This window comes from Labeo rohita, chromosome 20 (genome assembly GCF_022985175.1).
Source record: "Labeo rohita strain BAU-BD-2019 chromosome 20, IGBB_LRoh.1.0, whole genome shotgun sequence".
Lineage (NCBI taxonomy): Eukaryota > Metazoa > Chordata > Actinopteri > Cypriniformes > Cyprinidae > Labeo > Labeo rohita.
Window position 1 is genome coordinate 18,382,481 of NC_066888.1, and position 25,671 is coordinate 18,408,151.

The 25,671-nt window shown below is 36.1% G+C and overlaps 1 protein-coding gene across 5 annotated transcripts in view; it reads right to left on the bottom strand.

Annotated features, from left to right (window-relative positions):
• The window catches only part of rgs6 (regulator of G protein signaling 6), an 86,844-nt gene that overhangs the window by 3,025 nt on the left and 58,148 nt on the right, over positions 1 to 25,671 (bottom strand). For 4 of the 5 annotated variants that reach the window (XM_051138934.1, XM_051138938.1, XM_051138937.1 and 1 more), the window contains 15 exons: positions 24,101 to 24,197; positions 22,756 to 22,806; positions 22,566 to 22,672; positions 17,201 to 17,252; positions 16,666 to 16,730; positions 14,992 to 15,068; positions 14,234 to 14,315; positions 11,152 to 11,226; positions 10,956 to 11,054; positions 10,771 to 10,832; positions 9,899 to 10,009; positions 8,281 to 8,406; positions 5,311 to 5,497; positions 4,224 to 4,313; positions 183 to 236 (listed from right to left, as the gene is read on the bottom strand). In XM_051138934.1, coding sequence (XP_050994891.1) covers positions 183 to 236; positions 4,224 to 4,313; positions 5,311 to 5,497; positions 8,281 to 8,406; positions 9,899 to 10,009; positions 10,771 to 10,832; positions 10,956 to 11,054; positions 11,152 to 11,226; positions 14,234 to 14,315; positions 14,992 to 15,068; positions 16,666 to 16,730; positions 17,201 to 17,252; positions 22,566 to 22,672; positions 22,756 to 22,806; positions 24,101 to 24,197 — 1,335 coding nt within the window. Of the gene's footprint in view, positions 1 to 182; positions 237 to 1,507; positions 4,150 to 4,223; positions 4,314 to 5,310; positions 5,498 to 8,280; positions 8,407 to 9,898; positions 10,010 to 10,770; positions 10,833 to 10,955; positions 11,055 to 11,151; positions 11,227 to 14,233; positions 14,316 to 14,991; positions 15,069 to 16,665; positions 16,731 to 17,200; positions 17,253 to 22,565; positions 22,673 to 22,755; positions 22,807 to 24,100; positions 24,198 to 25,671 lie in introns of those variants that run through there. The other variant, XM_051138939.1, reaches the window with a different exon arrangement.

A 25,671-nucleotide genomic window follows, 5' to 3' on the forward strand; every position in this document is an offset into this window, starting at 1 on the left:
TATAACAAATAGTATATTAATATTTCATATATTATAGATAGATACACAGATAGATAGATGTCAAATTTATTGCATAGTGAAATTACAACTGTGAAATCTATCTTCCAGATAAGCTTGATTTTAAAATAAAGTTAAAGGACTGGCGATGGTCGATTTCTTTCTAGACAACAGGTGCCACTCACCACACTGCGAGTGAATTTCTCCAGGGATGTGCGGCGGCCTTGTTCAGTCTCAGGCTGTGGAGCCGAGGTTAATGGAGGGGAACGGGAAAGATACAGTGCACAACACCAGGTTAATGTGTGTTAGTAAAAATAAAGTAGACGGATAACAAAAAATGTTAATCTGAAAGAATCACAATGGGGCCGAGAGAATTAAACTGTAAAATGGCTCTGAAGTGAACTGAAGCGCTCATGTTTAGCAATTATAAATTGGCAGTAGAGTAAGTAGGCCATTTGATGATAAGTACATAATAAGATGGCTTAGTATGTTTTAATAAGTGCAAACTTAACACTGAACACTCATTTGCAAGTGAAGAAGAAATTATTCAATTCAGGACTGTTGTTTTTAGTCAAAAAGAAACTATGGCTTGAAATATGTGACCCTGAACCACAAAACCAGTCATGAGTAGCACGGGTATATTTGTAGCAATTGCCAACAATACACTGTATGGGTCAAAATGATAGATTTTTCTTTCATGCCAAAAATCATTAGGATATTAAGTAAAGATATCCTTGAAGATATTTTGCAAATTTTATACCATAAATATACCAGAACTTAATTTTGATTAGTATATAATATGCATTGCTAAGAACTTTAAAGGAACACCCCACTTTTTTTGAAAATAGGCTCATTGTCCAAATTCCCTAGAGTTAAACAGTTGAGTTTTACCGTTTTCAAATCCATTCAGCTGATCTCCGGGTCTGGAGCACTTTTAGTATAGCTTAGCATAGATCATTGAATCTGATTAGACCGATAGCATCTTACTCAAAAATGACCATATATAATTTCGATACTTTTCCTATTTAAAACTTGACTCTTCTGTAGTTACATTGTATACTAAGACTGACGGAAAATTAAAAGTTGCGATTTTCTAGGCTGATATGGCTAGGAACTATACTCTCATTCCGGCATAATAATCAAGGAACTTTGCTGCCATACCATGGGCGTAATATCATTCCGCCTCCTGCACCTATGGTACAGCAGCAACCATGATTGATTATTCCTTGATTATTACGCTGAAATGAGAGTATAGTTCCTAGCCACATCGACATATCGAAAATCGCAACTTTTCATTTTTCGTCCATCTTTGTACACAATGTAACTACAGAAGAGTCAAGTTTTAATTAGGAAAAATATCAAAACTCTTTAGTCATTTTTGAACAAGATGCTAACGGTCTAATCAGATTCAATGATCTATGCTAAGCTATGCTAAAAGTGCTACCGCCAGACCTGGAGATTGGCTGAATGGATTCGAAAACGGTAAAACTCAACTGTTTAATTCTAGCCTATTTTCAAAAAGAAGTGGAGTGTTCCTTTAAAGGTGATTTTCTCAATATTTAGATTTTTTGCACCCTCAGATTCCAGATTTTCAAATAACTGTATCCCAGCCAAATATTGTCCTATCCTAACAAAGTCAATTTCATAAAATCAACCCCTATGACTGGTTTTGTGGTTCAGGGTCACATATTGTCTGAAAAGTGCTGAAAATGTGCTGAAAAGGTACACACCCTCAGGCCATCTAAGTTCCTTAATCGGAATAGATTTGAAGAAATTTAGCAGTACATCACTTGCTCACCAATGGATCCCTCTGCAGTGAATGGGTGCCGTCAACAATAAAAATGCTTCCTCCAGTAAAAAACTCCATCCCTTATCTTCTCAGTATTCACCTATATATTTGTTAAGGACCATGTTCGACTGTTTTTGCTTGCAAAAACAATGCTTTTTTGCAATGATATTACTCAGCACCCGAAAATAGTCTCCCTGTGCAGGCAGGTGGTCACATCGGTTATGTTGATGGAAGTTAGCCTATTTTCAGGCACTGTGTAATATCATTGCACCTGCCAAGCTCCTTGTCAAAAGTTTTCCTTTTCCGTCGGTCTTAGTACACAATGTAACTACAGAAGAGTCAAGTTTTAAAGGGGTCATCGGATGCCCATTTTCAACAAGTTGACATGATTCTTTAGGGTCTTAATGAAAAGTCTATAATAAACTTTGGTTAAAAATTCTCAATGGTTGTGTAAAACAACACCCTTTTTACCTTGACAAAATCAGCTCTGCAAAAATCATCTCATTCTGGTCGAGGCTGCTTTAAATGCAAATAAGCTCTGCTCGCCCCGCCCCTCTCTTCTCTCTGTAAAGAGAGAGCCTGTTTACTTTAGCCGCGTTTAGCCCTAAACTTGCTAACTAGCACATTATTAGGAAAGGCGATGGCAAAGATTCATTAAAAAAACCCTTATACTCACTTCTGCTGTAAGTGAAGCTGGATCATGAATGATTCGTGTGAACACAGAGGGATATATGTAGATCGGGAGGCGCATTCCCTTCACAAACAAACTGCATCTTCAGCGGCTCAGATGTCGGGAGTAAATGACAACCACTACGTTCATTATTACATCCAGCAACACAACACCTCAATCGCAGATATTCCTGTCTAACTTACATCCCTGCTCCGGCATCGAGACAAAGAGGTCAGACTGTTACAGCTGACCTGAGGTAAGACGCTCATGTCAATCAACTATCATGGGAGCGGATTCTGTGGGTGTGACGCCACACCGACAGGCATCTGAGACTGGCTCGATTTAAAAAAGGGGATATTATTTTTACAGATTCATTAAAAACCACTGCATAGATTTTTATCATTATAGGGTAGATTTGTACATACACTGCCAACACACATTAATGTTCAAACAACATGAAAAAGTGAACTTAGCATCCGATGACTCCTTTAAATAGAAAAAATATCGAAACAGTTTGGTCATTTTTGAGCAAGATACTAACGGTCTAATCAGATTTAATGATCTATGTGTTATCGCCAGACCCAGAGATTGGCTAAATGCATCTGAAAACGGTAAAACTCAACTGTTTAACTCGAGGGGGTTGGAAAATGAGCCTATATTCAAAAATAGTGGTGTGTTCCTTTAACAGTGCTTGATATGTGCCTTTTTCTCTCCTGATTCTGACAAGAAGATTATTTTTTAACTAGAAAAAGCAATATTATGGATAGATGACTTCAGAACAGTTTAATGATTGATTAGTTTCTTACAACAATGCAGCTTTTCACTTTACAAGACATTGAAGGATAAGTTCACTTCCAGAACAAAAATTTACAGATTCAAAATCGTCCTACATCGCTCCAGAAGTACCGACCCAGTTCTTACAAAGTAAATGTGCAACAAGAGTCAAAGCTCCTTTGCAAAAAAAGGTAAAACAGCTATTTAGGATAATTTTGAAGTTTAAGGAGAAAATGAGATGGAAGTTTTTCGACGTACCCTAACTGTATTGACCCGGATTACACAGAGTTCGCGTGCGCATCACAGAGCTAGACAAGATGAGCACTTGAGGTTGAAAAGTATATAAATTGTACTTTTTTTTTTAGAAAATAACTGATCGTTTCGCAAGATAAGACCCGTTTTCCTTGGCTGGAATTGTTTAGAGCCCTTTGAAGCTGCATTTTGGGAGTTCAAACTCATGGGCACCATAGAAGTCCACTATATGGAAAACATTCTTGAAATACCTTCCTCAATAAACATAATTTCTTTACAACTCAAGAAAGAAAGACACAAACATCCTGGATGACAAGAGGGTGAGTACATTATCTATATAAATAATTTGCTCTGAATAAATTTGTGCTCTGAAAGTGAACTTTTCCTTTAATTGATGTTTGCTGTTTGGACTGTCATTCTGATGGCACCCATTCACTGCAGAGGATCCGTTAGTGAGCAAGTGATGTAATGCTAAATTCCTTCCATTTTTCTTATTTTGATGAAGAAACACACTCATGAGAGTGAGTAAATGTACTGTAATTTTCATTTTGGGCTGAACTATTCCTTTAACGGAAAATGTCCTGGCAGTTTTTTTCCCTTACAGTATCCTAGCACTGATTTTTGTTCTTACGGCTGAATGGTTTGTGAAAACGAATACTGAGTGATACTGCAAACAAAAATGCAGAAAAATTATTCAGATTCATTACGTGCGGCAGAGAGAGATTTGAGATTGAGACTAACCTTCTTTCTGGCCAGCAGGAGATCCTGGTAAGCATTGGAGCGCAGGAAGCGAGGGTAGCTGTCACTCTTCATCAGCTTGTAGATGTGGTCCTGCAAGAGAAAAAAAACATTGGAGGCTGACAGTGAGTTTGCAGCCTGGGCGAAAGGAGTGCACCTCAATGCAAAGTAATGAGAAAGAGCCAAGAATTTTCTGAAAAAAAAAAAAAAAAAAAAAAAAAGCTTTTTGTCATGATCCAGCTTCTATTTTCCACTCAATCATAACTTCAGATATGCAAACAGGAATAAATATGTAAGTTCGCCGAAGGGATAAGACGATCTCTGTCTTATAATGTATATCATGCAGCAGGATTAATAAGACTTTCCTGTTGCCGATAAAGGCAATGAGGGAGAGTTTTTTTTACACATTATTTTTAAATAAAGCATAATTCGTTTGACAGACTCTTGGCAAGTATCTTGACAGGCTCTACGCACTAATGTCATGGATTCTGCAACACATTCTTCAATTATTCTATGAATTTTCTGAAAGCAGTTAGCTTATAGTGACAGTTTCTGGAATAAAATGGATTTCATAATTCCAGAGAGACTTTTTCGCTCTGGCTCTGAGCATTGCAATGCCTGTTATTCTGTCTCTTTCATCAATCATGTAAATGTAGATAAATGAAGGAGACAGACATAAGGCAAACTCAGAGCCATGAGGACAAGGACAAGGAACAGATGATCCATCAGCATTATTGTACATCAATCTCCCCGAATGGCTCAAAGCCCTCAAGTTCCTCTTTCATCATTTCAAAGAATGAAAAAGATTTTGCCTTGGGCACAACTTGTCCCTAAGTGCAGCTTTCACACTTCTTCCTTCCATCGAAAAAAAAACCTAAAAGCCCTCAATCATCTGTGAAAATGTGTTTACACAATAATTATTGGACATTCGAAAAAAAAAAATACTGTTATATAACTGTTATATATCACAAGATGTCTACCTATTTAGTTTATATGGTAGAATCGTTGTGCCCAAGAAAGGGTGTGGAAATTGTTCAAAGGAACAAAAGCCATCAGTGGTTGAGCTGTGCTTCCTGTGACAGTTACTCACCTGGGCATCTTCAAAGCTGTAGCGGCCCGGGTCTTTTAGATTCTGACTGGTGCGCTCGTAGCTGTGCGAGTCTAGATTGATGGCATTGGGAGCTCCCTCAGCTAGAAACTCCTGCCAGATCTCCTGAGCACGAGCTGCCACTTCCTGCAGGGGGCGGCACTTCAGATCCTGCACAGCCAACCAGAACCTAAAGAGAATGTGATAATAAATGTCAGCTGTGTAGAGTATTGGTCATGGGAGAATGGTGCAAATCAAATGAACTTTAACATATGTTGTTCTATTGTAAAAATTAAACTTTTAAGTATGTAAACTACCATTCAAAAGTTTGGGCTCGGTAAGATTAAGTTTTTTAGTAATTAGTAATTAATACTTTTATTCAACAACAACGCATTAAATTGATCAAAAGTGACAGTAAATACATTTATAATGAGATAATTTTTTTTGCAGTTTTTTTATTTTATTTTATTTTCTATTCATTAAAGAATCCTGAAAAAATTGTCATGGTTTCCACAAAAATATTAAGCTGCGCAACTATTTTTAACATTGATAATGAGGAGAATAATTTCTAGAGTAAATCTATGTTATGGAAATGTTATGGAAGCCTGTTTCCATCACTTCATAAAAAAAAAAAAAAAAAAAAAAAGTAATTGTAAAAACAATTTTTGCGAGTTTACATCTCACAATTTTGACTTTTTCCTCAGAATTGCATGATATAAACTTGCAATTGCAAAGAAAAAATAAAGTCCGGGTTGCGAGATAAAAACTCGGACAATTTTTTTTTCTCGCAACTGCAAGTTTATATCTCAAAGTTTTTTTTTATTGCAATTTCGAGTTTATACCTCACAATTCTGACTTTTTTCTCACAATTGCGATTTTTTTTTACCTCGCAATTCTGACTTTTTTTCTCACAACTGCAAATTTATATCTCGTAATTCTGACTTTTTTTTCACAGTTTCGAGATTATACCTTGCAATTGTTTTTTCTCGCAATTCTGACTTTTTTCTCGCAATTGCAAATTTAAATCTCATAATTCTGACTTTTTTTTCGCAAATGCGTGTTTATATCTCACAATTCTGTTTTTTTCTCGCAAATGCGAGTTTATACCTCGCAATTCTGACTTTTTTCTCACAATTGTTAGTTTATATCTTGCAGTTCTTACTTTTTCTCGCAAATGCATTTATATTTCGCAAGTCAGACTTTTTCTTGCAATTGCATTTATATCTTGCAATTCTGACTTTTTTCTTACAATTGTGAGTTTAAATCTTGCAGTTCTTACTTTTTCTCGCAAACGCATTTATATTTCGCAAGTCAGACTTTTTCTCGCAATTGCATTTATATCTTGCAATTCTGACTTTTTTCTTACAATTGTGAGTTTAAATCTTGCAATTCTTACTTTTTCTCACAAATGCATTTATATATCGCAATTCTGATTTTTTCTCACAATTACAAGTTTATATCTCGCAGTTCTGACTTTTTTTCCTCAGAATTGAGATTTTGTAAACCTGCAATTGCAAGAAAAGTTTTTTTAAAAAAGGTTTTTTAATCAGTGCTTCCATTGTGTGTTTATCAAAGAATCTGGTGGTTCCGGTAAAATATTAAGCAGCACAGCCTATATATAGTCTACATTTTTTTGTTCCTACACTGTTAAAAACAATTTGTTGAGTCAACTTAAAATAATTTGTAACCTGGCTGCCTTAAAAGTTCAGTCAACTCAAACAAAGGTTATTTAACTTGAAATGTTAAATTATACTGAGTGACAACTTAGATATTTGAGTTGAATCAACTTAAAATTTTAAGGCAGCTGGGTTACTTACCAATCTGTTAAGTTTAAAAAACACAAATATCTAAGTTGTTACTTAGTACAACTTAACACTTCAAGTTGACTTAACTTATTTTAGTCGGCTGAACTTAAAATTTTAAGGCAGCAGGGTAACAAATTATTTTAAGCTGACTCAACAAATTGTGTTTTTTAATTTTTACAGTGTATGTCAACATTTGTGACGCTGGTCAATGGCATCATGATTTTCTTCTTATATTCTGGTCTTTAAACGCATTTCTGTTTAAATGAAGGCCAGACTATCATTCCTACAATCTATTTTCAATCATGCATTATGTTGCTGTTCCACAGCCAAGTTCACTCCCTAAAGCTAATTTTCACTCCCAATTAGCACTTGGCATGTGTTACTTTTGGATCCTTTTTACGACGCTGATGGCAATGGCATTCCCAAACTTGTGAGTAACAAACACTGGGTTAATTATGGAAGTCAGTACACGCACAGCACTCGCTATGACAGATAAAGAGAAAGAGAGAGGAAAGCAATCGGCCAGAAACTGCTTCTACTCTCATATCACACTTGCTCTGTAGCTCTATAGATCTCTGCAGCGTAGAAGTGGTTTAGGCCCTAATGGACCCAGGGGAGAGTCAGGCAGTCAAGAGGACACATCACTTTCACTCTCCTCACAGACTGGTAAACATAAGACAGCCCCCACAGAGGCTATTAGATGCCTAGCTGGGGGATACGCTGAGATACGAGAGAAAGAGAAGGATGAGAGATGCATGGAGACAAGCAGCATTTTATCTCTCGCCCAGTCACTTTACGGCTCCAGTGACCTGCGTTATCTCTGCAGCTCCCTTCGGGGCCTCGCTGTCCTGGTTGGGCGTCTCCTGGGGCCCACCGCTGCCTCATTTGCCCCACGACGCCCGTGGTTTGCAGTAGCTTATCACAATGCATCAGCGATCAGGCTTTGGAGGTGGTAATGATCATGTACCATCAGTGAATTTACTCGCTCTTTCTCATCAGTGATATTAAAGCGCAGCTCTGACCTTTTGCTTGTCCTGTTCTGCTACATTTTGTGCAAGTCATTAAAAGCAGAGTGGGAGGTTAAGACAGAGGGATGAGTACGAAAGAGAAAATGTCACAGAAGTGCAAATGAAAGGAGCACGGAGAAATATGGTGATGGAAAGCTCACAGGAGGTTCTCTGAGCTGAATTCGGACTCCAGGAATTTAAGAAACTGCTCACGGCCCACTGGATCCTTTAAAGCCTCGTCCAGCGAGAAGCCCCACTTCTTTACTCGCTGTTGACTCGGGTCCTTACTGAGAAAAGACAAAGGCAGTGTTTTATTTATTTAACTCGCATTGTTCTTTGCAATATCTACTGACAGCAGCTAGTGCTTTGACAACACAATGTACCATTGTTTGTCATTTTAACAAGACAAGGCTGAAAACAAAGAGAGAAAGAGATTGTGTGTGTACACAAGATCACTTAATCACGTCTAATAATATCTTGTAAATTAGTGTTTGAATAAGTAACAATATGTAAACCACCACAGGAATGCTAATCATTTTGAAAAACCTAATTCCAACTGTTAATTAATTTAATAAGGTAAATTAGTCAACCTCATTTTTGCCTAATTAAGTGACAAGAGTCACATTCTTGAACAATGTGAACAGATAGAAGAAACACAAAAATGAAACACCAGGATGAGGGTGTGTGTGGGAGTTATTCCTTAATTCCTGTCAGGGCATCTTTGAGGAGTTGTGAGAACGGAGATGAAGGAACCTGCAGTGTTTTATATAATTCAAAACAACATAAGGACTTTAGCAGACTTAAAAACTACTTGTGATATTCAGAATGAGGAACTACATTAGTCACAATCCTAAAGAGAGCTCCACCAATCAGAGTAGTCAGTGTTACCAAGTCTGCGGTTTTCCCATGGAAATGGGCTACTTTAACACTGTTGCTGTGGGTTTTTTTTAATTTCTTTGAGTTGAAGCGACCCTAAAAATGTGATATTTAGCCCCTGGAATACAAATTTTACCAGGGGAATCTTGACAAAAACAATTTTGTTAAATGTATGTTTATATTATACTTATATTATATTTAACCCCCAGAACAGACTTGAGTAGTTTTGGACTAGTTTTGAATAACAATTGGGCGGGTTTTGTTGTGAAAACCTGGCAACCCTGAATGTTACTGTGGAGACATGACTATAGCACTGTGAAAAACACCATCAAATCTCCGTACACTCTCAAATTTGCTGCCATATGTGCTCAACTAGAGTTTTTCTAAGGTGACAATTAGTGCTGGGCTATATACTGATTCAAACAGTAAATCGGTTTAAATTACGCATACTGTATGAAAAAAACAGCTAAAACCAGCCTAGGCTGGTTTCTCTGGTCTTAGCTGGTTTAAGCTGGAAGTAGCTGGTTTTAGCTGGTCTCCCAGTCTGGCTAGGCTGGTCAGGCTGGCAGCTACGAAAAGGCTGGATGACCCCCAAGAAGAAGGGTCTTATCTAGTGAAACTATTGGTCTTTTTTTTTTTTCGAAAAATAAAAATTTGTATAGTTTTTAAGCACAAAAGCTCGTGTACCACAGGCTCTGGGATGCACGTCCATGACTACGAATCAGGTCTAAGTTCATCGTCTGTGTACTCCGGCTCAAAAAGTTAGGTGACTGGTTTAATGGTCACAAATTAAGAAATTCAGACATCCTGATCCCCCTCCCTTTCATCTAATGAAAACTAGACTAGAGAAGAGAGGAATCTATAAAGAATCTATAAAGAGATGTAGTGTTTAGCTTTTCATACCTGGCCTCTAGCTCCCAGAAAGTGACATCATCACTGATCCAGGGGTTAGCTGGATCTGGCACTGTCACAAACGGGTCATAGTCAAGGTACTGCTCTGTGTAGCTCATCAATCTGCAAAAAATTGGTTGAAATCATGTTTATATTTCATAATATTGTATAAAAGTATTTTGGACTGTTTTTCATGATTGGAACCAACATCTGCAAACATGGATGGTAAACTGCACTTAAATACTCAATACTCAAACCCCAACACTGAATTTATAGTGTGAAACTTACTGTGGTTCGATTCCTGAATCAACAACTCCTATGAGTTTTGTTTAGTTTATCAAAAACATAGAGCACAACCAGTGTCTGATTCCCATATGAACAGCGTTCGTGAATTAGTCAGTTCTTTTAAATGAATCAAACACATACAGCTTACAATTTAACTGTTGTTGTGAAGTGAAATTCATTCATACTGTTTGGCATCTTGTAGTTAAAGATACACATAATAAGTTTTGTCAGTGGTATTTTATAAGAATAAATATGTTGACACAATTTTAGTTTTCATGTTGTTGTTTAGCCTTTATAGTTACTGCCAATTACTCGATTGCAATGAATGCTGTCTCTAAAACAATTCTTGTGAAAATGTTTACAAAAGACTTTTCAGTCTCATCATTTGGCAACAAAATTGCATTTCTTTTTTTTAGTAAAATACTAAAAGAATCATTAATGGAACCAAAAGAGGAATCATAACCAGAACATATAAGTTCTGCATGATTACCATCCTTAATAAGCATTATGTTTGTTAATTAACCCATTATTAATTGCAGGTATTAATATTTGCTGAGGAAAGTTTGAGTTTTTTGGACAGATCAAGAAAGAGGACTTACGTCTCAGCGACTTTGGACATTTTCATACAGTGTCGATCCAACTGAGTGTTCAAGAACAGAATCTGAAAGAGACAGAATAGCGTTACTCACCGCATCTCCACTTGAGCATGTGAGTGATCGTGCTAAATATTAATAGCCGCTGTGAGGCTGTCGAGAATCAAATTCACACCATCGCTCGCACACACCTCTTTCTCTACGTCCTCTCTGGTGTCCTTGCTGATCTGCTGTGAGGGTGTGTGTACAGGACTCTGAGTCTGTGTGTCGTCCACTACTCCATACACTGACTGCGAGACAGAGACGGAGATGACGATGGGTCACAGTATAATCAGACACATCCTCTGACTTAAACTGTACTAATACACACTAATACAGCATCCGCACCTTTTTCACCCTTTGAGGATTCTTCAGGCGGCGACACTTCCTGATGTCCATCTCTGTGGTGTTGACACACCCAGGCTGTGAATCACAATCACATGTAAATCAGCAATTTAAAAAAAATGAGGATACACACATTTTCCACTACAATCGTGATTCACACAAATTGTCAAATCCAATTATTAGACATATTGGTAACACTTTAGTATAGGGAACAATTCTTACTATTAACTAGTTACTTATTAGCACGCATATTATTAACATATTGGCTGTTTATTAGAACATATAAAGCACATATTCTGCATGACCATATTCTACATCCCTAATTCTACCCAACACCTGAATTTACTAACTATTAATAAGCAGCAATTTATTAGGAGTTTATTAAGGCAAAATTTGTAGTTAATAGTTTGTTAATAGTGAGAACTGGACCTTAAAATAAAGTGTATTACATTTTCTTTCCTTAAAAAGAAACTGAATGTGTTAACAGCTGTGTAACTGAGATTAATCACACTTAAATATCTGGTAACACCTTACAACAGGGTTCTGTGCATTATTATGAGTTATTGGAACAGCTAAAATAAAAAAGGGATAAAGGAAAAGCTTATCCAATAATTTAAATTGTCATCATTTTCTCACCCTCATGTCGTTTCACACTTGTATGACTTACTTTCTTCTGTGAAACATGATATTTTGAATAATGTTACTTACCAGACAGTTATGGTTACCATTGATTTTGACTGTATGGACAAAAAACAGTGAGACATTTTTTAAAATATCTTTTGTTTGTGTTCCACAAAAGTCAGAAAGTCAGACATGTTTTGAACAACATGAGGGTGAGTAAATAATGAGAGATTTTTTTTATTTTTGGGCGAATTGTCCCTTTAAATGGTAATTTCTACACATACACTCTAAAAATGTTGGGTGAAATAAGGACAAACCCAGTGACTGGGTTATTTTGACCCAGCAGTTGGGTTAACTCAACTATTGCTTAAAAATTACTATATTTCTTTCTTAAAATGAACCCAACATAGGTTGGAAATTAGGGCTGTCACTAATGATTATTTTGGTAATCGAGTAATCTGTTGATTATTTTGGCGATTTATTTGAGTAATCTGATAATTTAATTTTTTTGTTGTAATAAAAATAGACCTACGTGAACAATACTTTGCTGAAAAAAAAAACCCAGATAAAACCAGCCTAGGCTGGTTGGCTGGTTTTAGCTGGTCATCCAGCCTTGTCGTAGCTGGTCAGCAGGCTGGTTTTAGAGGGGTTTTGGCCACTTCCTTAGCTGACCAGCTGGAACAACCAGCCTGACCATCCTAGCCAGACTGGGAGACCAGTTAAAACCAGCCACTTCCAGCTTAAACCAGTTAAGACCAGCCAATCAGCCTAGGTTGGTTTTAGCTTTTTTTTCAGCAGGGCAGCCTTTAAATTACTTAAAAATACATATATAATAGCAATGACTCAATAATAATTAGTTCAAATAAAATACCAAAAGCAAGAAATCATATGGTTTTACTGAACAAAACTGTTAAAATACATAATGCATTATAAACAACAGAGCTAATGTATATTATGCATAACAAATGCCTGCAGTTTGCAGTATAATCCTAGTTTAATATTGACTAAACAACATTTCATTTAACTGTTCACTTAATATTTAGCCATTTCTTTAAGATAGAAAAGCTACAACCACTGTAATTTCATGAATATGTGGATATCAAACGTGGATACTCGGAGTGAGGGTTTAAACTTTTATTTTGAAATCGCGATGAACTGTTAGCATATTGAGAAAGATAATTATGTATTCTCCTGTGTTTGCGTAGGTTCATAAACGATTTATCATCTGATGAAATGGCACACATTTAGTTCCCAGATGAACAATATGATAAACCCAGACTCATAACAACATGACTCCAGAGATGGAGTTTGAGACGCTCTACAGATGTAAATGATAACAGTTTGTGTAGCAGCATTGACTGTGAACAAAGCTGTTCTGAGAGGCACATAAGCTTTATTATGATTTTTAAATGGGTTTAATATGTGGAATGCACCACTTCCGGTATTTTGCCGATTACTCAACACAGACAAAATGCAATCGAGGATTTTTTTAAATTGAGTAACGTCCCTGGTGAAAAAACAGCATATGCTGGTAGGTATGCTTTGATGCTGGTTTAAGCTGCATAAACCAGCTAGGGACCAGCATAAACCAGCAAAGGACCAGCTTAAACCAGCATTAAAACATACCTAACCAGCATATGCTGTTTTTTTCACCAGGGGTACTGGAATAGAATTGAGGAATCGTTGCAGCCCTATTGGAAATTAGCAATTTTTAATATGTTCAATAAATGGACATTTCAAGTTAAATAAATAACTAATAAACATTTTTTAAATTGCTTATTGATAAATGTTCACTTTTTGATTATTGCTGATGCCTGTAGTAATTATGTGTCTGATTTTTAATTTACAACCTATTTTGCCTTCAGTTTAAGCCAGACATATAATTTTTAAACAATAGTCAAGATAAATAAAACTACCCAGAAGGTTGGGTTAAACATTTAACTCAACCGCTGGGTCAAAACAACCAAACCGCTGGGTTTGTCCATATTCCATATTTTTTTTGTTTAAATTAACTTTATTTTTACAATTGTATATTTAGAATTTCACATTAAGATAAATGAATAAATACTGTAAAATTGTTCATTACTACTTTTTTCAGAGATTGGACATTACTTTAAAGTGTTACTGATTATCTCAATCTAAAAACAAGACAAGTACATAAAGTAAATAAAGTTTTTTTGTACAAAACACACAAATTTGCTCAAATCTGAAGGACCAGTGGAGAACAGTGCAGATTTGTTAAGCACCATTTGGGAGCACATCTAAGCAGCTTTTGAAGGTGCCTTAAGTATCCTGTTAAGTACTTATGGTACTCTGATATGCATTTTAAGTGCTCCAAAGAGTTTAAGGAACCACAATGGCGTTTTAAGTATTTAATTTTTACAGTGTGCCTATTTGATCTATTAAATTCAAAACAGATTCAAACACAGAAACCCATCCCACACCGGATCCACCCCTTACACACCACAGGACGGTGAACATCCCAGAAGGCTCTCTCTTGACTATCCAGAATCTTTCTCTCCGTTTTGTCTTTTTTCCTGTCGATCCTACAAAATCAAAGAAACACAAAGCTGCAAGACATTAATATTAAACAAACAGCAGGAAACCTTCCCAATTCACAGATTGCCTCGCACGTTAAAACAGACAAAGAGCAAAGCCCTTGTGCTCATCAAAGTTGCAACCTGCCTGCGAGCGGAGCTAATTCATTTCCATTCCTGCCACTTCACTCTTACGTAACTGACATTTGCTGCATCGCTCTCTCCATCTCTCACTGATCCTGGTTTTGAGCCCTGAGACTTTCATTCATCTCTCTTTCTCCTGTTCTTGCACTCACCAAAATTGGGGTTTTCGTCATGAAAAGGGTACTGCAGACAGTGTGATGATAAAGACAGACTGATGATCAAAAATCAGAGCGGGGTTGACTTGTGTTTGCAGCCCTCGGCCATCAGATGAGGCTCTTCAGCCGGTGTTTGAAGAGCGAGAGACTGCTTCAATCAATGAGGACCTCTCCAAATCAAACACACATGCTAATACGTCTCGCCCCTAACAACTGCACTTCAGCGATATTATTGTGTTACATCATAATAAGAGCTTGTGTATATACAGTATGTCTTTGAATGTGTGTGGGCTGAAAACAAAAGGGTAGATGTGTCTTCAACACAGAGGAGAGCAGGTATGAGTGAGAGCAAGTGTTTGCGTAGTTGTCCTGACAACAGCACTTACTTGACCTGTGCCTCAGCCTGCATGAAGATGAACTCCCACTTCCTAGCAAAAGCCCTCTGTAGTCTTGCTAGATTCTCCTGAATGAGATAAATGAGTAAGTGGAAGAAAGAAAGAAAGAAAGAACATTTAACTTCCGGTTCATCAGTCTAAAATGGAAAGCATACCAGCATACTACAACTCTATTACTATTAGCATTTCTATATAAGAAGAAATGGTAAAAACTGTACTAGAAACTGCTTAGAATCAAATGTGACTGCAAAAAAATAATTTTTTTATCATGTAGTTTCAAAGCTATTTATTTATAATAAATGCTGTTCTTTTGAACTTTCTATTCATCAACTAATTCTTAAAATCATTTATCAGGGTTTTCACAAAAACATTAAGCAGCACTACTGTTTTCAAAATTTAAAATAGCTAACTAAATCAGCTAATCAAATATTAGATTGATTTCTGAAGGATCATGTGACACTGGAGTAATGATGATGAAAATTCAGCTTGCCATCTCAGAAATAAATTACATTTTAAAATATATTAAAATGGAAAACAGTTATTTTAAACTGTAATAATATTTTACCAACCCAACATTTTAAATAAATCACATCATATTTATATATTATATTTTAAGCAAGGATGCATTAAGTTGATCAAAAATGAAGGCAAATAATTATATATATTTATCATAATGTTACAGTCATTTATTCATAATAAATGCTGTTTTTTTAAATTTCTATTCATCAAATAATCCTTCAAATTATGTATCACGGTTTCCACAAAAATATTGTTTTGCTTTGATAATCAGCACTGACAATTGCCTACTAAATCAGCCAATCAAATATTAGAATGATTTCTGAAGGATCATACGACACTGAAGATGTAGTAATGATGCTAAAAAAATCACCTGTGCCATCACAGAAATAAATTACATTTTAAAAGACGTGTATATTAAAATAGAAAACAATTATTTTAAATTGTAACAATATTTCATAACATTACGTTTTTTTAACTTGATAATCGCAGCCTTCAGAAGAGACTTCAGAACATTTACAAATCTAACCAATTCTAAATTTTATATAAAATTATGCATATAAAATGCATTAAAAAAATTCAGTTTAAAATTTCTCATTTATTTTCTTTCTTTTATATAAATACAAATAAATGGTAAATAGTATATTGATTTTTGTCTTTATAGCTGTTTTGCCAATTGTGTCCAGTATTTTTGGAAAGCATAAAACATGCTGACCTGGATGTCACAGCTCAGGAAGTGACTGTGTGTGTCAATCCGCACGTCATAATGCCATTTTCAACAACAACGTTCAGAACTGAATGTTCATGAGCAAAAGGGCCAGGTTCTTGTTTGAGCCAATTAAAAAAAAAAACAATGTTGAAAGCTCCACAGAGTCACAGAGTTTACATTCTTTGAAGGAATCAATCTACAAATGGCTTACTTTTCATTACCTGCACATTAAGCAAGGACAGGAGAAAGCATCATTAAAAAAAATTACACACTTCACCTTTAATTCTCAATGACAAGGGCTCACACTTGGCATTTTCAGGTATAAAATAACTTGTCATATCTGTCAATAGTTGTGAGAATCCAAACGGAGATGCTTTAGCTGGCAAAACACTTTTTGCTTCTGTTTTCTCTGTCGGCTGTCATGGCAGTGGGTCACTTACCGCCTCATAGTCCGCCAGCTCCAGCCGGGTCTTGTTCTGCATGGTCCGCTTGCACAGATAGATGGCTGTGACAGGCAACAGAGAGAGAACGAGACAGACAGAGAGGAGAGAAACAGACAAGAGGCCATAAGAGACTTGGCCTTATCAACTGTCATGTATAATCCCACCCCTACACACGCACACACATCCACTATAAGCTCTTGATTGGATTTAGTATTTTCCTCTGCATCTATCATCTCTGCTTGGCCAGTTTACAGACAGTAGGAACTGACAATGAGTTACCACTGACCATCAGTGAACATCTGCCCACAGTCAACACATTCTCATACACCTACTAATGCTCTGCAGTTCTCTCTGACTGTTCACCTGTCCAACAGAGCTGTAATAATCCTGGGAAAGCAGACTGTGGGCTGAACACAAGGCGTCCAGCATCTCTGGGACCTTATGAGTTCTATTAGCTCTGAAAAACATCTACGGTAAAGCTCTGTGCGCTCTTACGTCACTTTGAGTCTGCCCAGCAGGTACCTTCTCTTACCGTAGTCTGTGTTCTCTGGCTCCCAGCAATTAGAGGGCCAAAAGTATGGAGCCTGAGTGGGAAAGAAAGAGATGATTACTCTTGAGTTTTGTGGATTTGTACAATTGTACAAGTTGTGGCCATATACATTCAGTTGTGTTGCTCATTTCTCATATTTTAACATTTAGATTTCCTTCGCTGTCAGCTAATGCTCACTTCAAGATAATCTGTAAAAACAATAATAATTTACTATACTATAAATAAAAAGACGGAGTGTGTATTTATACTAAGCGCTTGTTGGCAGAGACTATTAACACTAACTCTGCCCACGAATGTGTGGTTGACTAGTCAACATTACAAAAGACGCCTGCTGAATAACTGCTGAATAACAGTTCCAGAGTTCGAATCTACCTTTTGCCGAACTCGTTCTCTGCTGTCACATCAAAGACCAGAATTGATTTTTTTTTCAATAAAATTAAGGAAATAATCAAAAAGTTGAAAATATTGTGCCTTACGAGTGTTAATCGGTTAGGGGTTGGTGTAGGGAGGGCTTTATTGTCCCATTAAGGCAGAATCCATTTACCCTTTTTAATAAAAATGATCATTTACACTCAGTACGTTATTAATGCACACTGTTTTATAATGTACTGAAATAATGAGGTGCAAATATCTGCCACTTGCGCTAAGTAGCATAAATAGCGTCTAACTATTGCAAAGAAAATACTGGAATTTTTACATAGTGTAAATAGAATGTATCACTATTTGCAATTAGATGTCATAAAAATATTATGGTTTACCTGTATCATTTAAAATGACAGATTTTAGGGTTTTTGTGTGTGTGTTTTATTTCTTATTTACACTGTAAAAAACAATTTGTTGAGTCAACTTAAAATAATTTTTAACCTGGCTGCCTTAAAATTTTAAGTTCAGTTAACTCAAAAAAAGTTTATTCAACTTAAAATGTTAAATTATAGTAAGTGACAACTTAGATATTTGAGTTGAATCAACTTCAAATTTTAAGGCAGCTGGGTTACTTACCCATCTGTTAAGTTTAGCAAACACAGATATCTAATTTGTTACTTAGTACAACTTAACATTTCAAGATGAATAAACTTATTTTAGTTGACTGAACTTAACTTTTTTAAGGCAGCAGGGTAAAAAATTATTTTAAGCTGACTCAACAAATTATGTTTTTTATTTTTTAAAGTGTAGACAAAATTTGTATCAAATCAACATGAAAATTAACATCCTTACTGGCTTATTGTTTTGTCTAGAATTTTAATATTGGTGCATTTCATATTACAAAATTAGTCTGGCATTTAAAAAAATATTTATTTGTTTGTTTATTTTACATGAGTTACAGAAATAACTATAATAATTGTTTTTAATGAAGAACACACAGAGAATATTGAATATCAAATCAATTAATTGTGATTAATCACAATTAATTGCATCCAAAATAAAAGTTTATATATATAAAATGCATTAAGAGCCAGGGGTGTAAAATTTTGAACATATTAAAGATGTGAACATTTTCTTATTTTAGCCTAAATGTCGTATTTTGTTTTCATTCAGTACTGCCCTTCAGAAGCTACAGAAGATACTTACGTTTCTTACGGAAGGCAAAGACAAAGTAAGTTAAATGTAAATGTAACAGTAAACATTTGACCTCAACTGTATATATGTATTTTTAATATGTACATGTATGTGTTATTTATATATACATATAAATATACACAGTACACACACATATATTTTGCAAACACTTTTGTTGTGGATGCGATTAATCACGATTAATCAATTTGACAGCAATATTCTGAATCTAGAATACTGACTATCCTGGAATCACAAAATGAATCATAGTTAATTAATTTAACATACAGTATGAAAATGTTTGAAAGCAAGTAATGTCATACTACAAGCAGAAATACCAAAGGCCAACATGGGTTTTCTTTTAATATTGTGTTGCACAGCAGGGTGCCTTCAAGTCAAAAAGGTTGAGAAAGGTTGAGATCTAGACAATATCTGGATATATAGATATAGTAATTGCTTCTGGATTGTCAGTAACCACTTTACTGATTCACATGGATTTTGTATAAAATAAGGTGTATGTTTAAAAGAAGTAAGAATTTCTCTGTCTGCCACCTGCTTACTAGCTAAAACTGTAGCTGAAGTTATGATTCTGTGCCATGAAGATATTCATGTTTTAAAAGCTATTAACAGCATTTGTAACAACTGAACTAACTCCCTCGCCTTTGTGGAGCCGGTCTAAAAGACTACAGGCGGCACAAAGCAAATGATGGTGCACTGAGATCATTATCGTCAGGCAATGAGCTGATGAGCCAACCTCCAGAGAAACAGAAACAATAATTCCCTCTCGAGTAATTAATGAGTGTACAATAGAAACTCAGATTCATTCATTGGCCTATTGATACTGTATCAAGCCTATTGGAAAGATAGCCTAATGTCATTATCTGAGAGTTTGGTTTTTAATGTAAAACTCAAGATAAATTACAGCTGGATCGGCGACTGATATTGAGAATATATTAATTTAACATGATACTTTAGTACTGTGATGTATAACAATTACACCTGTTTCTACATTTCATTGTATTTTAGTAGATGATTGCATATGAGTGATTTTTTGGAGAGATCTTTAAAGACAAATTCCAGATTGACACAGTAAACATGGTGGATGAGTGTAACTGAGTGCCTATGAGTAAAGACGGCAGATTTCTAATCACACTATTAAGCTCCAGCTGAGCTACTGCCATTGAGATGAATGGAAATGCAAATTGTTAGCTTTCTCCAGGTATTATAGAGATCTTTGGCTGAAGAGAATTTGCTCAACGTTGCAATCATTTCCAAATGAGCTTTACCCAGCAGTGCTTCTGCTGTGAAACATCAGAGTTATGTGAGCTAAAGAGGCTCAGAGGAAGACCTGCCCTTGGCCATTTTCTTACTAATCATTCAAATCACTGAAAAATTAAGGCTCAGCCTTTACCAGATACATATGGCCCTATTTCTAGATGACATACTAAGATAAAATATTATCTAACACCTTAGATCTTAAAGTAGAACTCCACTTCCAGAACAACAATTTACAAATAATTTACTCACCCGCTTGTCATCCAAGATCACATCTTTCTGTCTTCAGTCGAAAGAAATTATGGTTTTTGAGGAAAGCATTTCAGGATTTCTCTCCATATAATGGACTTCAATTGTGCCCCTGATTTTGAACTTCCAAAATGTAGTTTAAATGCAGCTTTAAAGGGCTCTGATCCCAGCCAAGGAAGAAGGTTCTTATCTAGCGAAACGATCTGTCATTTTTTTCAAAAAATAAAAATTTGTATACTTTTTAAGCACAAAAGCTCATGTAGCGCTTGCTCTGGGATGCGCGTCCACGACACTACATACTACAGAATAATGTTGAAAGGTCACGCGTGACGTAGGCGGAACTACAGACCCAGTGTTTACAAAGCGAACTCGCAAAGACTAAGGAAGTGCAAGTAAATCAAACGCTGTTTACAAACAAAAAGGTACAACGTTGTTGGACGATTCTGAAGTTGTAGGAGAAAATAAGAGGTCGACAGATGTATAGGTTTTGCCAGTTAATCGGCACCGATAGTTGATTGACGGAACTATCGGTTATCTGCAAAAATCCAGGTTTTTTCCGGGTTGGGTCCGCTGCTGGAGCGGCTAAGAAGGTCGTCATTATACAGCAAATTCCCTATAGTCTTTGTGTAAACAGCAAGAGAGCGGCCTCTAGTGGCTGAAATCACTGACAGCACATGCCGTTTGTTTAGACACGTGACACTGCGCTCTGCACAGAGCGGGACACTTCAAAGGTGGGTTTAAAACATCGACAACGAAGCGGTGTGTACACTATACTGTAGTGCATGTTTTCATGTCATTACTAAGCGATGAATATGTTGACTAGATGCTGCATTAGTGGAGAAAGGGCGGCAGTACACTTTTTCCCGTTTGGTGATCAAATAGAGTCGTGTAGACCGCCGCTTGAATTGAACGCGACACGCCTAGTGTGTGTGATACCGGATAGCTGCGAGTTCTTCTAGACACGGCGCTGCACTTTTGCCCGTTGTGTGACTAACGTATTTTTATATTTTGATTAGATAACCACAAATGAATAGAAGCAGTTAAATTGTGAAAGAACACAATATCCATATGTATGTCATTTCAATACTGTGGCCTTAGTGTAGATATTTAAAGATGGCCATCTTTAGCTTGATTGTTGATGTAATGGTAACACTTTACAATATGAGACCATTTGTAACATTAAGATTGATAAAAGCTGTAGAATAGAAGTATTGTTCCATGGTAGAGTGTGTTAATTTCAGCATTTACTGATATATTTAAAAAAGTTTAGCTGCTTTTGTTAACATTAATGAACAGTGAACTAACTGTAATGATCCATGTATAATTAATATTAATATTTTTATTCATTTACAAAGTATGGTTCAGTAGGCTACTGTTTTTTTTAATAGTAGAGCACTCTTTATTTTCCATTCAGTAGCCATTTTAAAAACTATCGTTATTAATCTGTATTGGCCAGTGTGGTCCAACCTAGTTATTGGTATCGGTAAAATCCAATATCGGTCGACCTCTAGAGAAAATAAGATGGAGTTTTTGAGCCAGAGTACACAGACAATGAACTCAGACGTGATTTGTAGCGTCGTGGACGCGCATCCCAGAGCCTGTGCTACACAAGCTTTTGTGCTTACAAACTATACAAATTTTTATTTTTCGAAAAAAATGACCAATCGTTTCGCTAGATAAACCCTTCTTCCTCGGCTGGGATCGTTTAGAACCCTTTGAAGCTGCATTTAAACTACATTTTGGAAGTTCAAAATCGGGGCACCAATGAAGTCCATTATATGGAGAAAAATCCTCAAATGTTTTCCTCAAAAACCATAATTTCTTTACGACTGAAGACAGAAAGATATGAACATCTTGGATGACAAGAGGTGAGTAAATTACTTCTTGTTCTGGAAGTGGAGTTCAAACAAATAAACACAACACTACTGTTCAAAAGTTTAAGATTGGGCTGCATCACACATTCTTGCTGAATAAAAGTACTAATTTCTTTTAGGTTGTGTATAAATAGAATGTTAAATAAATCTCAGTGCTGCCTGTGTAAGAAGTGCTTAATAAAGGCAGCTGCACTGCTCAAACACAGTCCTATTTGTTCAGTATGTGTAAAGGTCAGTGGAGCTGCTTCATAGTGTGTCTTAGGTGTGATTTGCACAGTAGATTCAGAATCTCACCAGTGCTGGAGTGAAACAGGATCACATCCTGGAAACCACAGCTGCCAGGATACATTTCACGAGACTTGGAGATTTGGTTGATGGTGGATGAATAAGCTCACCTGAAAGCGGTATAACGTCCCATCATCCTTGAGGGTGAGAACATGATCGGAGATGGGGAATAGGTAGCCTTGGGCGGCGATCAGGCTGCCAATGTGTATGGCCTCCGCTGTAAATACAAAAAATTGACATTTGCTTTCACGATTTGCAGGAATCAATAAGATGTGTAACTTTCTTCATATCAACACCTACCTGGATCATCTATGTTGAGGTTCTTCATCATCCACTGAACGATGTCAGATCCTAAAGTTTAAGATGGGGAAACATATCAGCTTATTTTCACATGCAAAGTTATGCATAAATTACATTCACTTCTTCAAAGACTTCATAGAGATCAAAATCCTCAGTGTGTCAAACTAAATCTACATTAGCACCACCTCAATCATGTACAACATCAGCGTTTTAGTTCCAAATCAGCTATTAGTTGTCCGGATGTGGGCCGGCGGGCATCCATTTAGAGCTGCTCAATGTAGTAATTGTGTTTAGCGATGTGTGGAAATCAAGCCATATCTTCAGGTTTATTCTCTTTGAGGGTTTATGAGGACAAATAACTGTTCTTCCAGGATTCATTATCACACACTAAAGGAATCTGTGAGAGTTAAAGTGGTTGTACGATCGGTGGAGACCACAGGGGTGTATGGTCCTGGAAATCGTGGAAATAAAACTGATTTATGAAATTCCCTGGAAACTATGCACAGCACTGTACAATTTTTATCAGCACTGACAGTGATATAAATTTTTTAAAACATATTTTTAAAAGTGTCATTAATTTGAATGGGAAAACTGCAGTTTGAAAGGTGCACTCAGTAACTTTTTCCTCATTAAAAAAGTTTTACCACAACTGTAATGAATAATACTTTTGAACTATATATTTATTAAAACCATGTACATTCACACCAGATGAACTTCTAATAAAACACTTTTTCTTACAGAATAAATGCGTGACACAGATGAGAGGAAATTGTTAAATAAGGGAGATATTTTTGTTTTCTTTGTGTACAAAAGGGATTTGACTATTTTAACAATGTCCTTACTACTTTTTGGGCCTTGAATGTGTCAGTTGCATCGCTGTCTATGCAGGGTCAGAAAGCTCTCGGATTTCATCAAAAATATCTTAATTTGTGTTCTGAAGATGAACAAGGTCTTACATGTTTGGAGCGACATGAGGGTGAGAAATGAATGACAGAATTTTCATTCATGGTTGAACTCTTAAAAATAAAGGTACTTCAAAAGGTTCTTCAAGCGATGCCATAGAAGAACCCTTTTTGGTTCCACAAAGAACCATTCAGTCAAAGGTTCTTTAAAGAACCATCTCTTGCTTACCTTTTTACAATCTGAAGAACCTTATGTGCCACAAAGAACTTTTTGTGAGACATAAAGGCTCTTCAGATGTTAAAGGTTCTTTATGGAACCATTTAGACAAAAAGGTTCTTCTATGGCATTGTGAAGCACCTTTATTTTTAAGAGTGTATCCCTTTAAGGTCTATCAAATCGCACAGCAGTTCAGATGCAAACTGTCCCACTCCTGTCAGTATACCTGTAACAACGCTGGGAATCTTGGACAGGAAGCTCTTGACCGTTCTGACAGGCACACCTTCAGTTTCATCTTGTAGGCGTATGATGATGTCTTCAATCTACAGGAAGAGAGAGGAAAGAAAGTCTGTCTAGTTAGTTTGACTGACTCACATCTCATACTGTATCTACAGTCTAGGCTTGTTTCACTTTTATTTCAGCGCCCATATTGACACAGCCCACAAAAGCAGCACAGCAGAAGCGTAGCTGCAAGTGTCTATTTTTGCTGTAAATATACTGTACAGAATACGCAATGCTTTCTATCTAATCTATAAAACACTTGTTGTGCATTTTTAAAAAACATTTTTGTAATATTTCTCAATAGCTTGTTGATAATCATTGTATACACTACAAAAGTTTGGAATATATAAGATTTTAAAAAGACATCTTATGTTCAACAAATTATTTGATCTAAAATACAAAGAACAGTAATACTGTAAAATATTAAGTGTTTTGTATTTTAACATATTTTTAAATGTAATTAATTCATGTAATGGCAAAGCAACATTATCAGCTGCCAATACTTTGTATTAAAATATAAAATTCTTATACTATTTTTCAAAATATTACTGTTTTTAATGTATTTTTGATCAAATAAATGCAGCCTTAGTAATCTTAAATCATGATTATTACAAACTTTCGAATGGTAGTGTATTTCAAAGCCATCATTAAAGGGCTAGTTTACCCAAAAATGAAATTTTTGTCATTATGACAAAAATGTCTCATGTCGTTCTTCAGAACGTGAGATATTAAGAATTTTTTGATGAAATCCGAGAGCTTTCTGGCCCTGCATAAACAGCAACACAACTACCACATTCAAGGCCCAAGGTCGAAGAACAAAAAGTATTTTTGTAGCTTCATAACATTACGTTGAACCACTATTGCATGGACTGATTGAACAATATCCTTACTACCTTTCTGGTCTTGAACGTGTCAGTTGTGTTGCTGTCTATCCAGGGTCAAAAAGCTCTCAGATTTGATCAAAACTATTTTAATTTGTGTTCAGAAGATGAACAAATGTCTTATGCTTTTTGAACAACATGAGTGTGAGAAATTAATGACAAAATTTTCATTTTTGGGTGAGCTATCAACTCAGTATACTCAAAATCAGCTCTGTTTCACACTGTCAATTTGAAAGCACAATGCTAATTTTATTTCAACCCACTATTAGATTTATTCTGGTTACTTTACAGCTTTTTCAAGCATTGCGTAGTATCACATTCTAACCAAACTGTCAATCATAACAGGTGTAAACACACACCCACGTCTACTACTCACATTACTAAATACACACAAAGCATGTACCAAATTTATTTACTCCATATCTATTTATTCTCCCAAAATCGTGTACAGCCAAAGAAATGGTCCTTTCACTTGTGACGGAAACATCTGTCCTCGTTCCTCTCCGGTTACGCAGGCGTCTAAGCATCGGTGGAGGCCTTTGGAATATACAAGCTCGCACCTACGGTCTATAAATAATCCCGGCACTGATGAAAACAGCTCGTGGTTTTGCAGGAGAGAGGGAGCGTAATGAGA